Genomic DNA, 16,414 nt, shown 5'->3' with positions numbered 1-16,414 from the left:
TATTTTCACGCTCGAATCAAAATTTAAGCTTTTTTTTTTGGCCCCTTCTTTGATTGAAATTATTCCGGAATATTTTATAAATAGGGAAGAAACGGTCTGATATGCCAATATATATGTTCGCAATGACAAATAAGCGGGAAAAATAAAGCCAGACGAACTAAAAATAAAATAAAATAAAAAGATAAAGATGAACAACGCCCGCCCCCCCTTCCCTCGTCCATCGACGAAACTCAGTTGGGGTGAAGCTTGGGGTGATGTTGAGGAGGATCGCGAACGTGGAAACAAGGGCAGAAGCAGCGAAACACGTGAATCCCAAACTGAACCATACACCCCATCATTCCGCCGCTCGGGCGGCACGTCGTAAGATCCGGAATGGCTTCGTGGCACGGCTGCGGTGGGCATGGATAAGCGAAATTGAAGCGTTGCTCGTGCTCGGGGTCCTCGTGCTCGAGGACGAGCCACGGGGGAAGAGGGGGAGCAGAGGGCACAGTGCTTGGACTCCAGTATGCAGACGACGATGAGATTGCGATTTCGGTTTCTATTCCAGCCGAATGCATGGGGAGGAGAGGGCAGCAATCGCGGCTGCTGCTGCTGATAATGAGAGTGGTCTTGGTCTTGCTCGTGCTCATGCTGGTCCTGCGCTGCAACTGGTTCCTTTTCTTCTTGGTCCACACCTTGAGTTTCTTCACCGCCTTCATCATCTTCATCATCTTCATCGTCCTCCCCCCTCCCACTTCTCTCTTCTCTCTCTGCTCTGTATATTTTTTAATTTGGGCAAAAGAGGAGCCCGGCGCTCCTCCCCCTTTTTTTTTTCGAAGTTAGGGACCGTTGCCCCTCCTCCGCCTCTCCCCCTGGCACGATAAGTCCAAAAAGCTTCATTTGAAGGCCCCCACCACACACCACCCACCTATGCTCAACAACACCACCCCCACCAGTCGACTACTCGACTCGGGTAATCGACATCTGCAACTCCCACCTAGCATTGAAACTCCAACTCAGAGCTTGACACGATCCCAATCAATTTACGTAAAAACTCGACTTCAATATAATAACGGATATATTATGTTATTTTGAAGTATCTCTATCTTTTTATAACTAATAAATGTATATTTTTTTTATTAGATAAGGAGCGAAAGTTGATTAGGCTCGTTCGGGCTTGCAAGCTTGGCGAGCTGAGAATTGGCAAGGTCGAGCTCAACCTACAGAGTTAAGCGCTATGCGATTGTGTACGGAGAAAGAAGAAAATGGGTTTTAGACCAATTTGATGCTTTGAGATATGCATGAATAGTGTATTTGCTTCGTAGAGCGAGCGTAAGTTTTACGTTTTATATTTTTTTATGCAAAGATAATCACGGGATATAATAAGAGGGAGATAAATCACTATTATGATATTCGGTATGTAGGATTAATTTGGTGGCGATGTGAAAAACTTCAATGAGGTATATATGTACATCGAACACAAAATTGACTGCATCACTTAATAAATTAATGTTTTGAATCATTCTTGAAACCTCTTTTAAATAAGGCTCAACCGCAAATGACAAGCCTTTTTGATTTTTGGTTAAATGAGCAAAACGTCAGATTGGTTTTGATTGAATCGTAAAGGGTCAAATGGCCAGAAAAGAAATCTTTACGAGGGCAAATTAAGAAGAGAATTTAGGGACCATTTTGTGACATATTTTTTGGATTGCGTTGGGAAGAAAAGGAGAGAGGAATCAGGCGGGGGTGGGGGAGTGACAATGGCGCCTTAGGTTTGAGGTTTCAAAACGGGTCTCAACTCAATCCATCAGTGAATTAGCAGCGGAAGAGCGAGCGAGAGAGAGAGAGAGAGAGAGAGACGATGATCCTGCGGACTCCTCCACCGTCGAAGAAGCCGAGGCTCGAAAGCAGAGCCGCCGACGCCAGCCCTCCCGTCGGGTCCGACCGCCAGCTCGTCATCTACGAGGACCCCCCCGATGGCGATGGCGACGCCGATCCCGATCACCCCTCTTCCTCCTCCCACCACTTGCTCTGCACCTATCAATGTCGCCAAATGGTTTCCCCTCCTTCCCCTCTTTCCCCTCTCTTCTCTCGCCTCCTCTCTCATCGACTCTCGCGACTCACACTCTCTTCGTTCTCCCTTCTCCTTTTGTTGCTCAGGTTAAATCGGAGTTCTTCGACGCCTTGAGCAGTGCGGAGAAGCAAGCCCGCGATTATCATTCCCAATTCCAGGTTTTGAACGACGACTTCCTTAAAGCTGGTTCGTTCTTCCTCATCCCTGTGTCTTTTTCCATACCATGATTTCATCACCATGCGCCACTTATCCCCCCCTCCCCGTAAGAAGCAAATTTCCCCAGATTCTCTTTTTAAACTTAGTTTTGATTTTGGAGACTTCCCTACGGTCTTTGACACCCGGTTAGATGATACAATCAGTGCGCGCTTTGAATCTACTGATGCCGGCCTTTTCTCTGGTGATCGCCTGTATACTAGCGTTTCGATGCATTGGGATTCTCACACGTAGTTAGCTCGAGTTATTGCTGTAACTATCCGCCGATTCTACAGCTACTTGAAATTGTGATTATTACGTACCCTTTAAGAGGATGATATGTCTTACGCTGTGTTATCATCTATCCTGAATTCTGACAGATGCCGAGAGAAAGAAATTCAGGGAACAGCTGTTGTATGCTGAACAAGAACTCGCAGCTGCCAGAGGACGCGAGCAGGCATTGCAGGATCAACTTTTTAAGGAAATCCGCGATTCCCAGGAACGATTGAAAAAGCAGATTCAATTGCACAGTGAAATGGAGGTGAATCTCTTTACATTTGTCATGTGCTTGATATGTCTTCTTATTAATTGACTACGCAATTTGCTTCAAGGCTTGTCTTATGTTGGACTTGAACGGCTTAAATATGCCCATGTCTTAACATTCACTGTTAGTTTGGTGCTAAGTCTTATTAAACTGATTCTGGCAGCTCTTTGGCCGAATCTCCTGCTCTAGTGTCTTTCTTTGTATATGTATTTGTAAACTGCTGTTTGGGATGCAACATTCACCAATGGGGATTTGTGATGGTTTCTTCGTGATGCCGCTTTCATGAACGTTTTAGCAAAGCAACAGATTATCTACTGCTGCTATAGCATTTAGTGTTCACGAGTGCCTGGTATTTGGTTTGGTCGAGGCCAAATTTGTCCTTACTAATACTTATTCCTTCAAGCTGCTTTTTATTGGAATAAGAGCAGCCTGGTGAAAATTTTTCTTGGAAGGATTGTGTGGGTATTTTGCCATCATCAGTGAATCTGTATGTCTGGCTGATTTGAGTAGAGGTCAGTGTGAAGGAACGTAAGTCCAAGACTCCTTGAGTGGAAATGAAAATACGGTGCTTCACATTCTTACACGTGTTGGATGCCTGAGTTTTGCCCCATGTTTAAGATTCTCCTCTTGTCAAATAAGAGTATGTCGGGGAATGGAATGACCATTCCCCTGTTACACCTAAAAGATGCTGTAGATCTATGTTCAGGTAATTCTCCTTGATAGTTTTACTCCTAGTCCCTAAGAACTTGATATATAAGATTAAGTGCTATGATTCGGGACCCAGGCCAAAATACTGTGCTTTCTTTTTGTGTTCTTGTTGATTTTTGGAAGAAGAAAAGAGCTACAACTGCACAGATTCACATTAGTTAAGTGGCAGGGATTGGTGCCCATGCTCTGTCTGAGTACTTGAAATCGTCAGGCATTTTGATTTCACTGGAGTACAAGTTGGTTGGCATCTTATCTCCGGAGAGTACACTTCTGGTGCTGACAAGTATTACTTCATGATCATCTCAATTTGTTTTGATGTATTTGTCATACAGTTGAAGCTGCAAAAAGAAACAAACCTTCGCAAGAACACCGAATCTTTAGCCGCTTCTGCTGAAGAAAAAGCAAGTCTTTTAGAGGGAAAGTTAAGTTCTCTTGCTGAAGGTACCGAAAGGGGGAATAAGAGTCTCCGCAATGAGCTTGTGCAACTGCAAAGGGAATCAAAGCTTTCTATTTCCAGAATAAGTGCAGACGTGAGAATCTGAATTATTTATTTAGATTTGGTCTATTGTATAGAAACATCTTTGTAATTTTGTTGAGAACTTGTGCCTTTAGCTTGAAAAAATGGAGTGCAGAGCTGTTAATGCAGAGAAACAATCAAACTTGTTGAAAGAACAGCTAGAAGAGCTTAGGATGCAACTTAATGAGGTAGAGACATCTCTCTCTCTCTCTCTCTGTAATATTCTATTCACATATGGATCAGGTCAACTAATGTCAAGATACGTCCTCTATTTTTGCATTTCTATTATCTAGTTTTTCATTCATTCGTTCATTCATTGTTTCTTTCTTCTTTTTCTTGTAAGAATATCTGGAAGTGGCTTGTCATAGTTTTTAAATCTAATCTTTGCACAAGAACCTTTGTGACTATGTGATTGAGGATCATTATTCTCTAAAATGGAACTGTGAAATTTTACCCTGCTGAAGGCTTATGTTCTCACCAGTGCTTGCACCAGAAAAGTGAGGCGGAGAAAAAGTTGTCCACTCTCACCTTTCAGGAATCAAGTTCGAATGACACCACAATTTTGGTAAAACATCTACAAGAAGAGCTCAGAAATTACGTAAGTTATACTGCCAGTATTTGCTTCTGGACTTTTATGTTGTTTGACCTATTCGTAGGTACTAAGGATGATGCTTCTCACAACAGTTCATCTTGTGCTAGAAATGGCTGCTGTGTGTTTGTTGTGTAAAACTTCGCTATCGATTGAAGCGATAACTTCATAATTCTTGCCTCGTCATTATGCATTCAGACACGTTGCTGTGTATTTTGAAGGCTATTGTCCTTTAGTTTTAGAGATAAGTTTCCTTGCTGTTGGTGAATCTCAGTGTTTATCTAGGGGAAGCTTGATTAGAATAGCTGTCATGGTGAATGAGCTTTATCATGGTGCGAAGCCTCGGAACTTTATTGCAAAGCGAACCTTTCGGTGTTAACATGTTGGCCAAGTTGTGGCGCGATTTTAAGATCCATCCTTAATGTCAACCTGTCAAACTGTGCCATGTGGACTTTATGAGCTGCAAACATCCTAGAGACAATCCAGAAGAGGAGAAGAATGAGTATTTTGTAGTGGCAAGATGGAACTACATATATCAGCTAGACTCCAATGTTGAGACATGTAATGTCGGTTCAGAATAAGTTTTGGCCTGGTAAACATGACAAGATTCCTGATAATAATGCTTAGGGCCAAGTACAGCTTTAGTCCTCTAAATGCCAATGTTTTTGCGATTTGGTCCTCTAAGTTTTATTTTGTCCAGTCAAGTCCCCTAACTGTCTCGATTTGTGCAATCAACCTTTAGTTAACTGCTCTCACTGAACGTGCAAATTAACTAATGACGTGGCATTACTGATGTGGCAAAAAGAGGCACACAATGCTATAATTAGCAAAAATCTAACTTGGAAAAAAAGAAAAAGAAATGCTAATTTGCCAATATTAGTTACAACAAGAAGACAAAGCACTTGATTGCGCGAATCGAGAAAGTTAGTGGAATTGATTGATAATATTAAGGTGTAGAGGAACAAAATCGTGCAATCAAGAGAGTTAGACGACTTGATTGAACAAAGTGAAAGTTAGAGGATCAAACTATGCTAACACTAAACTTAGAGGACTAACATTTTACTTAAGGCTAATGCTTATTTGACTATTGGCGATGTGAATCTGTTGATATTGTTGCTGTGGCAACTGTGTTACATATTCCTAGACCATTTGATGCAGTTGAAAATGTATACTTGCAACCACTGAGGATTGGTGAAGAAAGCTGCATAGTGATCACACATGCCGTGTCTGGGGATAAAGTGAAATGAAAGATACCAGAGGAATTGAAATTGGAATAAAAGGGAGTGGAAGAAAGCGATATTGTCTTCTCATGTTCGAATAAGAAGAAACCACAAAGAAATGAAAATTGAAAGAAATCTAACTGTTGAAAAATTTAGTAAATGGAAAAATTGTTTAGAATTTCCTATGTTGTCCTGTCATCAATTACGTTAAACCTGAAACGGTGATGCAAAGAATTTAATTTTATGTTTGGAGGGGTGTGATAATGAGAGAAAGAAAGTGTAGTGCAAGAGAGTTGGGCAGGAAAATGCACTTTTCTATTGTTTCGAGAAAGAAAGAACTAATGGGAGAAGAATTTCAGTCCAAAAAGAATCCTGTTGGCCCACCAAAACCATTCTTCCTTAGATGAGGGATTTCGACATCTTTTCCTGCTTATTGCCATTCAAGTGAAATATTCTTCCATTTCCCTGAAACTCTTCTTGTCTTAGGTTAACTGATTTAGATGCTTCTGTCTTCACCAGGAGTCTGAAGTGCGGGAAGCAAGAAAACTGAAATCATCTCATGACCAAGTTGAGTTAGTAAAGGAAAAGTTGTTGGAAGAAAGGGGCCGCCGTGAAAGGGCAGAGTTAGAGACATCTCAATTGCAGGAGCTTCTGCATGATATGAAGAAGGTGGAGGAAGAATTATGTTCCTGGCAGTTAACAATCAAGGACATTCCGGGTGTGTCGTGTCCTGATGATATCCCACTTAAGTTTGCAGCTTTACAGAAGTATGTGATGTTTGTTTGATATTTCTGAATTCTCAGCATAATTCAATTTCATCATAGCCTGATAGAAGTATCTAGATGAACTACATTCACTTTTTGGTGCGTCCATAAAAATGAATCTCTTAGCATACCCCGAAATATCTTTATTTTGCATAATGACACTGTGTCATTAACTACTGTTCCTCTATTGCTTGTTTGTATGTATCTGGAAGCGGAGCATAGATGCAGACTGATTGCTATTAGCTGCTACTTTGTGTCAAATATGGACTCTTTCTGTAGCTAGTCTGTTAACTGGTGACAGCTACTCAGGGGAAGTGCACTTTTATGGCTGGTTGCAACCTTTACTTGGATCATTCTATTGTGATGTGGCAATCGATCTTCGGAACCATGTGACTGCGGAACTCGCACATCATAATAGAAGTTCTAATGGGGATTTCGGGGTCTTTGTGTCATGGACTTCACATGATTATAGTGCTGTCAATTGGTTGAGTACATCACCTCTGTAATGGTTTGATATTTTGAATAATATTTGATGAATTAAGAAGCAATTGATGTTTAAAAATATCTAACAAACGATGGCAGGTCTTTTTATATTCAATTAAACAAAGGTGGTGGTTCTATTTGTCAACATTGTGGACTCTTGACCATTCTTGTAAAGTAATACTTGTCAGCACCAGTGAGTTGTGCGGGTAAAGGAAAAACATTGGGAATTAAAATTGCAATAGAGTTAACAATGTCCACAAGGGTGGTATTATATGTTTTTATCATCTTGTTTGTCTTGATAATTGTTGTGATAGTGTCATCATTAAAGTACCTGCAATGATAGAAAATGATCTTTTGGGCCAGAAAGTGGGTCAACAAGTATCAAATTGTGTCGTGTATGAATTAGTCACGCTTTAGTAATGTCATATTTGTGTCTGCGAATAATTGTTTCTTTTGTGCCATTGTCATGTTATATCATTCTATATAGCGTATAAAATATTTAATAAGTACTTATAGTCACTATGTTTGTATATTATGTCATTTTCATTTTTTTTTCTGTGTGCTCATACTTTCACCACACAGAGGACTTTGTCCCACAAAAATTGCAAAGACCAATAACGAGAGTAGTTATGTATTGAAAGGGGAAGTTATGATTTCATTTTAAAGAAAAAGTTAAGCAAGACAATTTCAGATTGAAGTGCAAAACTTTTACGTAGAATCCAACTTCTTATAGTATAATTATTCTATCAACTTCTTGTGCTTTTTGTCTTGTGAGGTCATGTTCCCTTTCTGCATAAAAAATTACTGACCCTATAATTAGATATGATTTTAATTGTTTCTCTGTATATCTAAAAGAGTTCCATGCAAAACGGATGTCGCACTAGATATTAAGAGAAATTCCTATTTCTTTTGGATGAATGAAATTAAAAGAGAGAAGTTGGACATTGAGAAGAAGTGAAAAATAATTATTCCTTAAAACTTTAAAAAAAGAGAACTTTGATTAGGAAGCAATGTATGTCCACCCATAACCTAACTCTATGCATTCCTTTGGTGAATCATCCTTAACATGGTAGGCATCCTCCTAGTGCCACATTCATAAAATGCTTCTACCAGTAGCAAATATTCGTGAGTTGATCTTCTTTAATAACCATGCTAGGCTACTGCCGAGGCTTTAATATTTGGCTATTGTTGGCAAAATATGGGTGAGGTCATTTTATTTCTTGCTTATGGTAGTTTGACTATTATTCTTGGGTTGAATCAAGCATCTCCCTCTCTCACATTCGCAATGTCCTTGTAAATGCAGAGAGGTGATTGAGAGTACAATGAAGGTCGGTGAGGCAAATGCACGCTTGAAACAAATGGAGGTGGCTTTGGACGAGGCAACACTTAGTAAGCAACGTGTTGAAACAGAGGCTGCACTAGCGAAGCAGCAAGCAGAAGAATCTATAGCAGAGATTAAGAGGATTCGGTCAACGGTAAGTATTGAAGTTATTACATTTTTACGGTTGGCAATTGTTTTCATGACAACACGAACACGATTAATTTGAAACTAACACGACTTGACACATCCTGACCTATTCAAAGTAAAGATCAATTTATCATCATATGGAACCGAATTTATACTATTATGATACTGGCATGAATAATGGATATCATTGCTGGCCTTAGCCATCTCAAGTGTATTTCCCTTCATGTACGTTATAATTATTGAGATTGAAACCGCAAAGCACAAAAATAAGTGCCACTTCAGAATAAGAGAATTTTAACAAGAAACCTATGGAGACAATGACTATATTATTATGATCTGAACAAAACATGGAGTCAGAGGCTGGTAAAATAAGGAGGACATTGAAACAAAGGAATCTTGGTTTGGGAAACTGACTTAAATTTTTTGTTCCTTTACATCTGATTTAAGGTTACGAAAAGGGAGGGATCCGGTATGACAAGATTCTAATCGATGGTTGCTGTTTTCCAATTTGGGTATTCCTTTCCCTAGAGCTTGAGTTCTCTCCTTTTTGTGGCCCTGTATAATGCATTAGAAAACAGGAGCCAAATAAGTGCAGAGGATGACTTTAGGCAACTGAACACGTGCATAATCACTATCTATGAATGTGGGTAGGTTTATGTACATACAAATGCCAGTAGCAATTTTAGACTCGGTAAAACTCCATAAAAGCTTGGAGGGTTACCAATCCATGGTGATTAACTCGCTTTTCATTCATATCCTGGTGAAAATATTAACTCAGCAGCTGCAAAGGCACTTAAATGCTGCACAAGATCCATAATTGTAGATTTAATCTTTTATCAGGTGAATGCCTGTCTCTATATCTTCAAAACCTCTTTTATTCTTTTGTCCAAGTCAACTGAAAAAAGGGAAAGAGGTAGATTTTCTATTATTTATCTTTTCTTTTCTATGTGTACCAGTTCTTTTTCAGGCATACAACTCTGTAACAAACCTGAAAAGACCTAGGCTACTCCTGCTAGATTCCTAGTGGTTCTTGGGACTTAGGAAGTTTTTAACGAAGAGTATCCCTCTTCTAAGTAAGTTTGCAATATTCAAAAGCTTGCCTGTCTCTATTCTTTCAAAGCCTCTTTTATTCTTCTGTCCCAGTCAACTGAAAAACGGGAGAGTGGTAGATTGTCTAGTATATTTCTTTTCGTTTCTATCTGTACCAGTTCTTTTTCAGGCTTACAACTCTGTAACAAACCTGAAAAAACCTAGGCTACTCCTACTAGATTTTTAGTGGTTCTTGGGACTTTGGAAGTTGTTTACCAAGAGTATCCCTCTTTTTAGTAAGTTTGCAATATTCAAAAGCTTCCACCACATTGCCGTTCATCCAAAGAAGCGAACATTGGTTGACTTGAATCCTAGCCACTTCCACATCATTCTTTAACTTAATAGAGCCAGTATTTGGCAGAATGTTTCTGCATAAACAAAATGAAATCATACATGGCCCGAGACTTGTAAATGCACATGATAGCCAAATGTTAGGCATTATAAAGTAATGGAGATGCGCCTGCCTTGACTGATTATGATACTCATCTGAGCACTGTGAAGGGAAATAAGGAAACAGAATGTCAAGATGAGATTTGATGTAACAGGTGCTGGAAACAGAAGTCTTGCAAAGTAGACTCTTTCTTATATTCTCTTTTTTGGTGTTCTTAAGTTGATGTTTGAAGTTTTGGCTTGTATTGTTGCTTTACCTTTTCCTGCTCCGTCGGATATTTATAAATTGGCTGTGATGAAGGTCTATGAGAATGGTATATCTACTTTCAATTTGTTTTTCTGTATCTGAGAAGACTTCATAATACAGATTATTGGAGGCGGTTTGCAAGTTATCTCGCGGTGTCATGACCTTATTGCGATATTTAGATCATTTTACATCTCATTTCCTATTTTCCAACACTTTCTGGTCATTCTCTTCTCCCCACTTAGACACACCACTATGCATGCATATGTTCTGGGCCCTTTCAGAAGATATTGCTTTTCTATCACAGCTTTCAGCGATCATTGAGGAGCGGGATAAATATCAAACTCTTGTCAATGAGCTGAAGAAGCCGGAGAAAGATGAAACAGAGAGTAAAGTGGCGAATGTAAACTTCTGCAATCTGTGGTTCACTGTCATTTTTGTCCCTCATTTTAATGCTATTGCCATGTATCCCAATGATCCTCTATGTTCATATGGAACAGGAGTTGCAGTTGTCTCTTGCCAAGAAGGAATGCTGTATCAAAGAAATGGAGAGCAATTTAAATGAGCAAAAGGAAGCTAATAATCGGCAACGGGAGGAGATTAAGTTACTAAATGAGAGGCTAAATAATGAAGCAAGAAGGATAAAATCACTGGAAAGGGAGAGTGATCGGCTTAGATCAGAAATTTCTCTTTTGGAGTCAAAGGTAAGGTCTTTTAAGAGTTTGCAAATTTGCATCATTTTCTGTTGGCTCAACTCTTTACTTTTTCAGAGTAAAGTATCTGGTTATGCTAAAAGGTATATAGGCTCCCAAAGGATCTGTGATCTGGGCAACCGCCACACCATTTGTTTTTTATGTTTAACGTACTGCTGCTTTTTGCTTTGTGGTTTTGTGTGCATAAGATTGGTGTCCATATTCTTATACAGGTTGCATGTGCATCTCAATTTGATGTATTTATTACAAACAATGAGAGATTTGTGTGCTGAAGTAGCTTTTGCCTAGGTTCATGCTGGCCTCATCCATTATAGTCTTGAGCCTGCATAAAATAATAATAGACGTGAATTTAACATCCTGCAATTGTTGTGGACAATTCTGTGACCTACGTAGATTTTGAGGTCTAAAATGAGGAAATATATCCTGGCATCTTTTTTTTTTTTTTTGGTAAGGTATCCTGGCATCTTTTATGTGGCCAAAATAAGAAAAAAGTGTCATCCCATCAGGGAATTGCTTTACCTTTAGGAATTGGTTATGCTTCCGTCAATACAAATGTTGTATCCCTGGAGGAATCTAAAGATGTGTTGCTTCATCTTTTATGATCAAAGATCTGGTTTGACTCAATGAAAGCCTTCACATAACTACTACACAGTGATGCTCTCTTTGGGACTCATATTTGCTTCTTTCTTTTTTATATTTGTCTTTTGCTTCGCTTGACTCATAACATGTCTGCCTTTTCTGCAGCTGGGTCATGGAGATTTCTCTGCTGCAAGTACAAAAGTACTGCGCATGGTGAATACTCTTGCAGTTGATAATGAGGCAAAGCAAACCATACAAGCTTTGCAAACTGAGTTGCAGAAGACGAAGGATAGGTTGCAAGCTGTTGAAGAGCTCAATAATCAGTCAGGTACTAATTCTTTGTTGAGAAAACCTTCTTGCTGAAAGCATATGTTGATTTCGGTGGATTCAAATTACGAGTCAAGACCTGGGACTGGGTTTATCTGATTTTGGCAAAGAAATTTACTCTTGAAATTAGAGAGACGAATTCGATGGTTTAGGCATATTTATGAGCAGTAATCACTTCATTTCTTCACCGAAGCTATTATTTTAACCGTTTTAGACTATGTAGCAAAAAAAAAAAACAGAGAGTATAAGACAACTTGTCAATATTGTCTGGAGTAATCTGACTAGAGGATCCACTAGTTCCCTTTAATCCAGATCATATAGTTTTTCTGAATGTATGTTTTCTGCTTGTTGTCTATCTGGGATGAGGTGTATCAATTCATTTGTTTCATGTGGATGTCAAAACAACCCATTGTGTGATCTGGAAGCTTTTTTATGGACTCCCAATATACTTTCTAGTCAAAAGGTATGGGTTGTGATCTGGAAGCTTTTTTATGGACTCCCAATATACTTTCTAGTCAAAAGGTATATCATACCCAGTGAAATGAAAGTGTAGCGTTCTTAGTGATTGAAATCAAATGTCAATGACATGATTGCAAAATGCATCAAGAATTAGTTACTACAAGTGAAATTTATCCTTGCAAAACTTAGGTAAAATTCTACTTTCCATCCCTGTATTTTCACACTGTTTTCAATATAGTCCCTTTACGTTTAATTTGTCTAATTAAGTCATACTTTCACAAATTTTCTAATCAAGTGCTTTCGACACCAAATCCGGCCAAATTCAGTTGATGTGGTCATTGGATGATGCTGGAGTATGATGTGGATAAAATTTAGCCGATGGAGATGCCATCGTGGACAGCGTTAGCCAATGCAATGTGGACGTCCACGTGGATGTCCATGTTGGAAAAAATTCATCCATGTCACACACGTTAGCTGGATTTGGTCAAATTTGATGTGGGATGGACTTGATTAAAAAGTTTGTAAAAGTAGGACTTGATTAGACAAACTAAAAGTACTAGGATTGTATTAGAAAAAGCACGAAAGTGCAGGGACAGAGTAGATTTCATCCTAAAACTCATTTGTTCATAAATATCATGTAGGGTCTACAACCGATGAGGCTGGATTGAAGAGCAAAACATCTCTTGTGTAGATTGTAAATAATGGGAACCAACTTCCTCGTTGATGTTTTATGCTGATTGAAGCGCACAGACCTGTGTTTTTGAAAGGACTAATATATGATTGAGATGAGGATGATTGATACTATAAAAGAAAAATAGGTTATTATACATGTACTATATCTGAAAGTTGATAATTTGTTCAAAGGTATAGATATTGGCAAAAGTGACCCCTGGTGCTTTAAAGTTTATCAAATCATATAGAGACTGAGGGCAGATTTGCTGCTTTGGTTTATGCTTTTGGAATCATTTTGTTAAATAATATGTATAATGGAGTGAACTTTAATAATTAGTTTTTCTTCAACAACTTTCCTTCCCTGCAGAAGTGTAGGTTTTGTTAAGAGCTTAATATCGGAAATTGGAAAAGAACTCCACAATTGCTTTTTGTTAATGAAGGAAAGTTATCTTGTTCTTTTCCCCCTAAAACAGAAAGCTCTTCATTAAGAGACTTTTTGTTCCTCTATGACTAGCAAACCAATGACTGGTTGGTGTCATGACCTCGATTAATTTTCAACTCTCACTCCTGCTGTTGTGGCGACATCAACCATTGCATACATGTAGCTACTGCAATCGGCATGCATTGCAGCTCTCTGGGAAAGTTTATGTGTGAGCTTTTGCATATAGTGACCAATACTCATCTCATTTTATAAGTAACCTGGAACTATTGGTTTGTCTCTCTTGCTAATGGTTGAGTTATTCCTTTCATCACTTAGGTCATTGTGGCACTAATCTCCGTCTCAGAAAATGGAATTGCTGATTTTACTTGAAAATTCTTATGGGATCACATATGTGCGCTTGTGCGCGTTTTTCACACACACACACACACACATGTCCGAACACTAAATGCTGATGCAACAGAATGTAATGAAATTCATGTGCCTATCGCATTCCATATGATGAAGTTTTGATTTGGGTTTTTAAATGATTTTACATTATTTGAAAAACTAGAGCTTGTTATTACACAACTAAATGCTCTTTTGTTGTGTTGCTGCACATGTAAGCTATAGGCAATGCTGCAAAATCTGTTGATTGCCAAATATCCGAAAAGATAACTCAGCTGAAAGAACAAATTGCAACACTTGAGAAGCGAGAAGAAAGGTTTGTGCTACATGATACATTTGTTCTGAATATTCCATATTTGCTGTCTCATTGGATCATACAATATGGCATAGGTACAAGACTGTCTTTGCAGACCGAATTTCAGTGTTTCGACGAGCATGTTGTGAGCTTTTTGGTTACAAGGTACTTTTTCTGTACTTATACCCCAGTTTTTCCAGTGACATATGGCTGTTGACTTCTTGGTAGATTGCAGATAGCTGTAGAAGCTTTCACAGTTTAGGAAGCCGATTAGGGATGGCCAGCCATAAACAAGTCATACTATGATTAATTAGTCCCTGTAAACATATTTACATTTTTTTCGTGTTGACATGGACGGGGAGAGGATTTATGGGGATTTGGAGGGGAGGGGAGGCATATGCAATTATTTTCTTCCCACGAAAAGTTTTAAGCACTGGGTTGACCTGTATGAAGTCGACTTAGTTTAGAAGCAAGGGAGGGCGATTACTGTACATGAAGAAGTTTCTGAGTACTTGTTGTCTGTCTTTCCATGATTTCCAGGAGAGTGGACAGTTTTGTTTGAATTATGGATGTAGCTATAGTATTGTTTTCTTTGAACGAGCACTTGGATGAGATTCTTATTAACGGAAGTATTGACTTCACATTCTAGGGTCCCAATTAGTCAGATGCTATCTCCTTCTGGGACTCTTTCAAAATCTTGAAATATGTAAAATTTTGACAGACAATGGAAAATCATTTCTTTATGTCAATTTGTTGGCAGATTGTAATGGATGAACACCAGCGTCCTAATGGCATTCCAGTAACGCGTTTTTCCCTTCTATCTATCTACGCCCAGAACGATGAAGAGAAACTTGAGTTTGAATATGAATCTGGCAATGTAACAATCCTGGTAAGCTTTTGAACATTTACTGTCTTAGATAACTATTAGCAATGGCAATTGGATATAGTTGACTACCCTTGTTCAAGGTAACTCATGATGGGATGTTGGTTGTATTCTTGTATTCACCTTTTGGAGCATAATGGGGAGCTTTCTGTAGTTCTATTCATGCATTAATCCATAACTTCATAGTGATCCTGCTTGACTTTGGGCTGCATAGTTTTCATTATTTGAGTTTAATCACCAAATAACCTGTAAGCCATAGGATGCTTTCCCTCTGTAATAGGCTAACGGAAAAATTTAAAGGACGAGACTTTCACCTTTTTGGCTCTTCTTTTTTTATGCATATTCCTTCATCTGCATCTTTAGTACCATTTGGACTCTTGTTCATCTTAATTTTTTGTTTTCATCAGTCTTGGCTTCACCACTCTCCCAAAGCGTATTAACCTGAATCTGTGGGTTGCCCTCAGATATATGTCCCATTGAATGTGAGCAATCATATGATGTGTGCGACTGTATTTTAGACTGAGAAGACTATATTTCTAGCCACTCCGTAGCATGAACCCATCAAGTTGTACGAATGTTGGATACACATTTTTTCAAACACTTGCTGGCATGCATGCATGTACTGTGCTGGTTACATACTGATTTGTTCTAAGTTCTTAAGAAAATCCTATGTGCTACCATATAGATGTTGTGGGAATATGTAGAATGTAAGGTATCTCATGTCTTCTTTGACAGGCAAATGATTACTCCTCACATCCAGAGATATCACGTCAGGTACAGCACCGTCTCTCTCTCTCTCTCTCTCTCTCTCTCTCTCTCTCTCTCTCTCTCTGTTCGAGTTTCTGTGTGTATGCTGAATGCTCCACTTTATTCTTTCGTTTCATGATTTCTCGATGGAGTTACATGACATGAAATTCTGTGTAGATTGGGATCTTCATCCGCAAGTTGAATTCCATCCCAGCTTTCACTGCCAACATAACAGTGGAGTCGTTCAACAGGCGAACCTTGTCCTAAAAGGAATGTATACTGATTGAAGGACAACCTGGGTCGGTGATATTTAGGCTTGACAACATTGATTTATGCTAGTTTCACCTAAACCTGAAAATAACCTTGTCAAGTTTTTGACTTGGTGCCCAAAACAAGACTCTTCATGTTGAGAGTTTGGCTCAAATAGTTGGTGCAGTATCCATAGTCACGTTTTTCGTTTTTTGGTATTGGACAAAATGAAAGGTGCTCTATATATTTTTAATGACGGCTAAAGCACTGCTTGGTTTTTTTGCAGAGTGAGTACCAGGCCAAGTATAGTAAATTTCTAGTGGTGACTGCACATGGAATTTTAAAGATGGATCAACATCAAAATCACGCCACTTCAATATTCAATTTAATCTTGTACTTGAGT

General features: G+C 38.9%; 2 protein-coding genes across 3 annotated transcripts; one reads left to right on the top strand and one right to left on the bottom strand.

Moving 5' to 3' along the window:
* Window positions 1-45: 45 nt before the first annotated feature.
* On the bottom strand, window positions 46-816 carry LOC115679662 (uncharacterized). Its single transcript, XM_030603315.2, has one exon. It carries the CDS (start codon window positions 714-716, stop codon window positions 231-233), a length of 486 nt encoding a protein of 161 aa, XP_030459175.1. The 5' UTR covers window positions 717-816; the 3' UTR covers window positions 46-230.
* Window positions 817-1,701: 885 nt separating this feature from the next.
* On the top strand, window positions 1,702-16,275 carry LOC115679655 (mitotic spindle checkpoint protein MAD1). Of its 2 annotated transcripts, none has more exons than XM_030603302.2 (16): window positions 1,702-2,035; window positions 2,140-2,239; window positions 2,626-2,786; window positions 3,830-4,027; window positions 4,110-4,202; window positions 4,496-4,612; window positions 6,343-6,590; window positions 8,374-8,545; window positions 10,569-10,664; window positions 10,762-10,965; window positions 11,719-11,881; window positions 14,063-14,153; window positions 14,228-14,297; window positions 14,893-15,021; window positions 15,751-15,789; window positions 15,940-16,275. In XM_030603302.2, exons 1-16 carry the CDS (start codon window positions 1,841-1,843, stop codon window positions 16,027-16,029), a joined length of 2,166 nt encoding a protein of 721 aa, XP_030459162.1. In that variant the 5' UTR covers window positions 1,702-1,840; the 3' UTR covers window positions 16,030-16,275. The 2 variants fall into 2 exon arrangements, with proteins under 2 accessions (XP_030459162.1, XP_030459161.1); XM_030603301.2 differs by having other exon boundaries at window positions 1,703-2,035; window positions 14,057-14,153.
* The last annotated feature ends 139 nt before the right edge of the window (window positions 16,276-16,414 follow it).

The sequence above is a fragment of the Syzygium oleosum genome, unplaced genomic scaffold (assembly GCF_021117445.2).
Source record: "Syzygium oleosum isolate NSW1041296 unplaced genomic scaffold, Sole_v2.1 Sole_v2.52, whole genome shotgun sequence".
Taxonomy (NCBI): domain Eukaryota; kingdom Viridiplantae; phylum Streptophyta; class Magnoliopsida; order Myrtales; family Myrtaceae; genus Syzygium; species Syzygium oleosum.
The sequence above is the reverse complement of the archived record's forward strand: the minus strand, read 5'-3'. Positions and strand labels throughout refer to the sequence as shown.

What these genes read in the sequence shown, in the direction of transcription:
- LOC115679662 (XM_030603315.2), bottom strand. Translation starts at nt 716, where the DNA reads ATGAAGATGATGAAGATGATGAAGGCGGTGAAGAAACTCAAGGTGTGG.
- LOC115679655 (XM_030603301.2), top strand. Translation starts at nt 1,841, where the DNA reads ATGATCCTGCGGACTCCTCCACCGTCGAAGAAGCCGAGGCTCGAAAGC. An exon ending in CCTATCAATGTCGCCAAATG is followed by an intron (nt 2,036 to 2,139) that starts GTTTCCCCTCCT and finishes TTTGTTGCTCAG; the next exon opens with GTTAAATCGGAGTTCTTCGA. An exon ending in CTGGCAATGTAACAATCCTG is followed by an intron (nt 15,022 to 15,750) that starts GTAAGCTTTTGA and finishes CTTCTTTGACAG; the next exon opens with GCAAATGATTACTCCTCACA.